We start from the raw sequence: 5000 nt of genomic DNA, 5'->3' as shown, positions 1-5000 counted from the left end.
GATTATTTAAGTAGAATGGACTTCTTGTACAGTATATGTAATCTATATATTTTATTATCCATCCATTTTCAATACCGGATATGCTCATTAGGGTCGTGGGTGAGAGGTGGAGTATATACAGTGTGTGTGTGTGTATATGTATATATTGGATTGCATTTATAAAACAAAAACCTTGTAACCCAACTAATTTTGTGGGAAAGACAACTCATTTTGACACAGTAGCACCTGAACATACAGTATACATTTTCTGTGGCTAAAACCAGGCCCATATAATGGCGTACTGATAGATTCCGAGCTGACTTTCAACAGTCATATCAAATCAATTACTCAAACTGCCTTCTACTATCTGAGGAACATATCCCTAGTGAAGGCTTGCATGTGCCAAGCAGACGAGGAGACTTGACTACAATCATGGTCTTCTGACTGGATTCACAGAGTCCAAAGCAAACATGGTGAAGCAGCATTTAGCTATTATGCTGCACACAAATGGAATAAGTTGCCAACAGAAGTGACGTCAGCCCTGAGTGTGAATGTTTTTAAGTCCAGGTTAAAAACTCTTCATTTTTCTCATGCTTTTTAGAGCATTTCCACTTTTCAATGATATTTCTTGCACTGTACGCTGTACTTTTATTCTTCTCTTTGTTTTAAATGTTTATAAGCTGTTGTTTTTCTTTGTTTTTAAATGCTTTTAATCATGTAAAGCACATTGAGTTACCTTGTGTATGAAATCTGCTATATACGTGAATAAATTTGCTTTGCTATAATGAGTACTAAACATAAGTAGGATTTATTTTTTCACATTTATGTAAAATGCAATGTATAGACATTGACAGAAATTGACTTTTGTGAATACTGTGAAGAGTAATACACTATACAAAATCATCTCTTTGCTACTCCCTCTCTCTGTGTCCTAATAGCAGTTATAATGTTAATGGGCAGGCAGTCAGTTACTTTGATTGACAGTAATACCTTTACTTTAATATGAACACATGCACATGACAACAGCTAGCTATTCTCATTCCAATTCAAAGAGGACAGTGGTGCTGTCTCTGACCACCTGAAACATTTCCTATCTAGAAAAAACGTCAGCTATCTCCTACCTAAGAACATAAACAGTGAGCTATGATTGGTTTTGTGTCGTGGTTAGTTAGAGGCCGGTTGAATGTTCCGCTCTGACAAAAACCCTGGCCCCAGTCAGCCCCCCCCCCCCCCCTCTGTAAAATTAGTCTAGAACCGTCACTACGGCTCACAGTGAAGACATTCATCAGCAAGCGGAGAAAATATGGTACAACAGTGACATTACCAACAACTGGACGTCCCTACAAAATTAATGAAAAGATGACAAGGAAACTGGTCAGCAACATTGAAGGAGCTGCATGCGGCTATGGGCCAGGGTGGCAAGACGGAAACCTTATCTTCATCGGAGAAAAGAAACACATTTGAAATTTCCCAAATGCATGTTAGAAATCATACTTTATTGACGCAGGAGGAAATTCTGGTGTCCAGTATCATCAACATATTGTATTAAAGCAAGCAAACATAGTTATTATGTACACTAACTGGTCAGAGGCAACAGTTAAAAAGGCAAGTATCCAGTGGTCATTAAAAATAAAATAAAAAAACATCAGTTAGTTAAGAACGCAATATAAAGCAAGCACAATTTAAATGTAATTGTAAACATGACAACAACAAAAAGGATTTGCATAATGTATTGCAACATGTGCAATACAGTTAAAAGACCTCAAGGAGCAATCGTAATATTTATTATCGGTCACAATTAAAATCTAATTAATTAGAGGCTTTGCAATAACTTCATGACTGTGTGGCGCCATTTTTTTATATTGTATATTTTATATTTATTTATTTTCAGCTTACTGCAGCACCTCAAACTTACTGAACTTGTTTAAAGTTTCCTTGAAGTTCCTTTAAAGTCCTGCAGCATCATCAACCTCTGCTTTAGTCACCACAGAACACTTGTGTTTCTTAATCTCATACTTATCATAGAATCTTTTATCACACACACTACAACTGAATGGTTTCTCACCAGTGTGTCTTTTATAGTGTCTTGTCATGGTGCCTCTTTGAGAGAATCTTTGACCACACAGTGAGCAAGAAAACTCTTTCTCCCCAGTGTGTGTTCTCATGTGTTTTAGCAATCCTGAGCGATCAGTGAAACTTAACGTACAGACTGAGCAGGCAAAAGGTTTTTCTCCAGTGTGTGTTCTTGTGTGTGTTGTTAAATTTCCCTTTAAAGAGAATGTTTTACCACAAATTGAGCAGGCAAAAGGTTTCTCCCCAGTGTGTGTTCTCTTGTGTTGAAGTAATCCTGAATGGTCAATGAAACTTAAGTTGCAGATCGAGCAGGCAAATGGTTTCTCTCCGGTATGTGTTCTTGTGTGTGTTATTAAGCTTCCTTTTATAGTGAATCTTTTACCACACAGTGAACAGGCAAAAGGTTTCTCCCCTGTGTGTGTTCTTGAATGGCGAACCAAACCTGATCGAATACTGAAACTTATATTGCAGACTGAGCAAGCATAAGGTTTCTCTCCCGTGTGTATTCGCATGTGTTTAACTAATGATGAACGAAGACTGAAATTTAGGTTGCAGACTGAGCAGACATAAGGTTTCTCGCCAGTGTGTATTCTTGTGTGTGTCGTCAATTGTCCCTTCTGAGCGAATCTTTTACCGCAGACTGAGCAGGTGTACCTTTTCTCCCCAGTGTGTGTTCTCATGTGATTAACCAATGACGAACGAACACTAAAACTTAAGTTGCAGACTGAGCAAGAAAAAGGTTTCTCACCAGTGTGCGTTCTCATGTGTACTTTCAAAGTATACTTGGCATCAAAGGTTTTCCCACACTGAGAACATTGCCAGCGTTTGTCATCAGTGTGACACGTCACATCAACGTTAGAGTGTTCATTATCAGTGTCAGGAGAGTGGGACGTTGTGTTGTCACTATCTGATAGTGGAGCGAAGAGGCTGTCTGCTTGTGATTCTCCACAGTGGTCACCATCACCTTCTTCTTCATCATCATCACCTTCAATCTTCACAATGACACAATTAAAAGGCAACTTGGTGATATCTGCCTCCTCCTCTTCTTCTTTAATGTACAGGGGGTCTTCCTTCTCATCCTCTGACCATGCGTCAGGGGCCTCTGGCTCCTCCTCTTCCTCTTTAATGCTGAAGGGCTCTTGCTCCTCTTCCTCTTTAAAGTCGGAGGTCTCTTGCTCATGCTCCTCAGCATGAAAATCTTCACTCATGTCTGCAGGACACATGTTGTGAAGATGTCAAGAATACTGTAGGTACAATTCTGAAATTCAAGCAGGATTTTTTATTTTAATTTTATTTTTTTAAACCTGTCCTGTTCGGCTGCATGGCCTTGCAGAATGCTGGATCTGTATGTCTTTTGGTGTGCAACAGGAGAGTTTGAAATACTTCCTCTGTTTATTATTATTATTTTTTATCATTCTGATGTTTACTGAAAATGCAGCCAGACAGAAATGGGTTTAAGGGGACAGACTGAGGGACAGAACGGACAAGGGGAACAGAGGTGTGAACCACAGCAGAACAATAGTTAGACAGTCTAAATATTTGACTACAAGTAACATTAGAATGTCAAATAGTGTTCTTATTTGTGGGTGGGGGGGGGAGACACACCCGGTGAGGACATGCAAGAACTAACCAATAGGAAAAGATGAGCGAGGACAGAAAAGGGCAGAGTAGGACAAGATGTGGGAAATGAGCAAGGCAGTGCTACTGATGAGTGGCGCAGTTTTTGTTGTTTAGACAATATAAAAGCAAGCAGGATTTCTGCAGGACGTTATCACATTTCATGAGGTGGGTGACTCAAGTCACATGACTTGAGTTTAGTCAGATTTGAGTCGCCAATTTTAGAACTTAGGACTTGTTTGGCTAAAATGTATGTAAGTCTTGACTTATGACTTGCTGCCTTAACCCAATTAATGACTAGACTCAACTTGCTTGAAATTGTTTAAACTTGTTTTATTTTTGCCACAGTTACTTGGGACTTGCTTGAAACTTAAAGGTTGAGATTTACTTATGACTTTCACAAAAGGGACCTCTGCCTTTTTAAGACCATTATGAACTCAATTAAAGCCCCCATCCTCTTTTTCAAATGTTTGCATTCCTGGAAAGAGTTTCAGCAACCTATTGCAGAGTGTCTCTCCATTTGTTAAACTCAGAATCAGAATCATCTTTATTTGCCAAGTATGTCCAAAAAACACAAGGAATTTGTCTTCGGTTGTTGGAGCCGCTCTAGTACGACAACAGACAGTCAATTGACAGAGAACACTTTTGAGACATAAAGACATTGAGAAAAACAGTCACTGAGCAATAAAGGGTTGCTAGTTATCTGGTAATGCCGGTACAATATATATATATATTTTTTTTGACAATTGTGCAAAAACATGCAGAGTCTTCTAGCACTTAGAGCAGTTTGAATTACTAATATCGCAATAGTCCGGTGCAATGACCATTGTTCAAAGGGCGCCGAGACTTCAAGGAGTGTATGCAGTTTAAAGTGATAATCTGGAACAATGTTGATTGTGCAAATGTTGCAGATACTCCTCAGTCAGTGTGCAAGTGGGGCAGATGCTACTCTGGCATGAGTGGCCAGTATTGGTCAACATCCAGCCGTCCATCCATTTTCTGAGCCGCTTATCCTCCCAAGGATCACGGGAGTGCTGGAGCCTATCCCAGCTATCTTCGGACAGCAGGCGGGGTACACCCTGAACTGGTTGTCAGCCAATCGCAGGGCACATAGAGAGTCTTCAATGAACCTAGCATGCATGTTTTTGGGATGTGGGAGGAAACCGGGGTGCCCAGAGAAAACCCACGCAGGCACAGGGAGAACATGCAAACTCCACATAGGCGGGGCCGGGGATTGAACCCCACTCCTCAGAACTGTCAGGCAGACGTTCTAACCAGTCCTCCACCGTGCCGCCATATTGGTCAACAACAGATATGCAAATAGTGCAGCG

The 5000-nt window shown here is 40.2% G+C and overlaps 2 protein-coding genes across 2 annotated transcripts in view; both read right to left on the bottom strand.

Moving 5' to 3' along the window:
- The window catches only part of LOC133473138 (solute carrier organic anion transporter family member 3A1-like), a 52154-nt gene that overhangs the window by 41037 nt on the left and 6117 nt on the right, over positions 1-5000 (bottom strand). The gene's annotated exons all lie outside the window — the stretch shown is intronic.
- The window catches only part of LOC133473199 (gastrula zinc finger protein XlCGF52.1-like), a 9672-nt gene continuing 6126 nt past the window's right edge, over positions 1455-5000 (bottom strand). The window contains exon 2 of the mRNA XM_061764764.1: positions 1455-3262. Coding sequence (XP_061620748.1) covers positions 1926-3260 — 1335 coding nt within the window. The 5' untranslated portion in view covers positions 3261-3262 and the 3' untranslated portion in view covers positions 1455-1925. The remainder of the gene's footprint in view (positions 3263-5000) is intronic.

This window comes from Phyllopteryx taeniolatus, chromosome 2 (genome assembly GCF_024500385.1).
Source record: "Phyllopteryx taeniolatus isolate TA_2022b chromosome 2, UOR_Ptae_1.2, whole genome shotgun sequence".
Classification (NCBI taxonomy): domain Eukaryota; kingdom Metazoa; phylum Chordata; class Actinopteri; order Syngnathiformes; family Syngnathidae; genus Phyllopteryx; species Phyllopteryx taeniolatus.
This window is presented reverse-complemented; position numbering and strand designations above follow the sequence as displayed.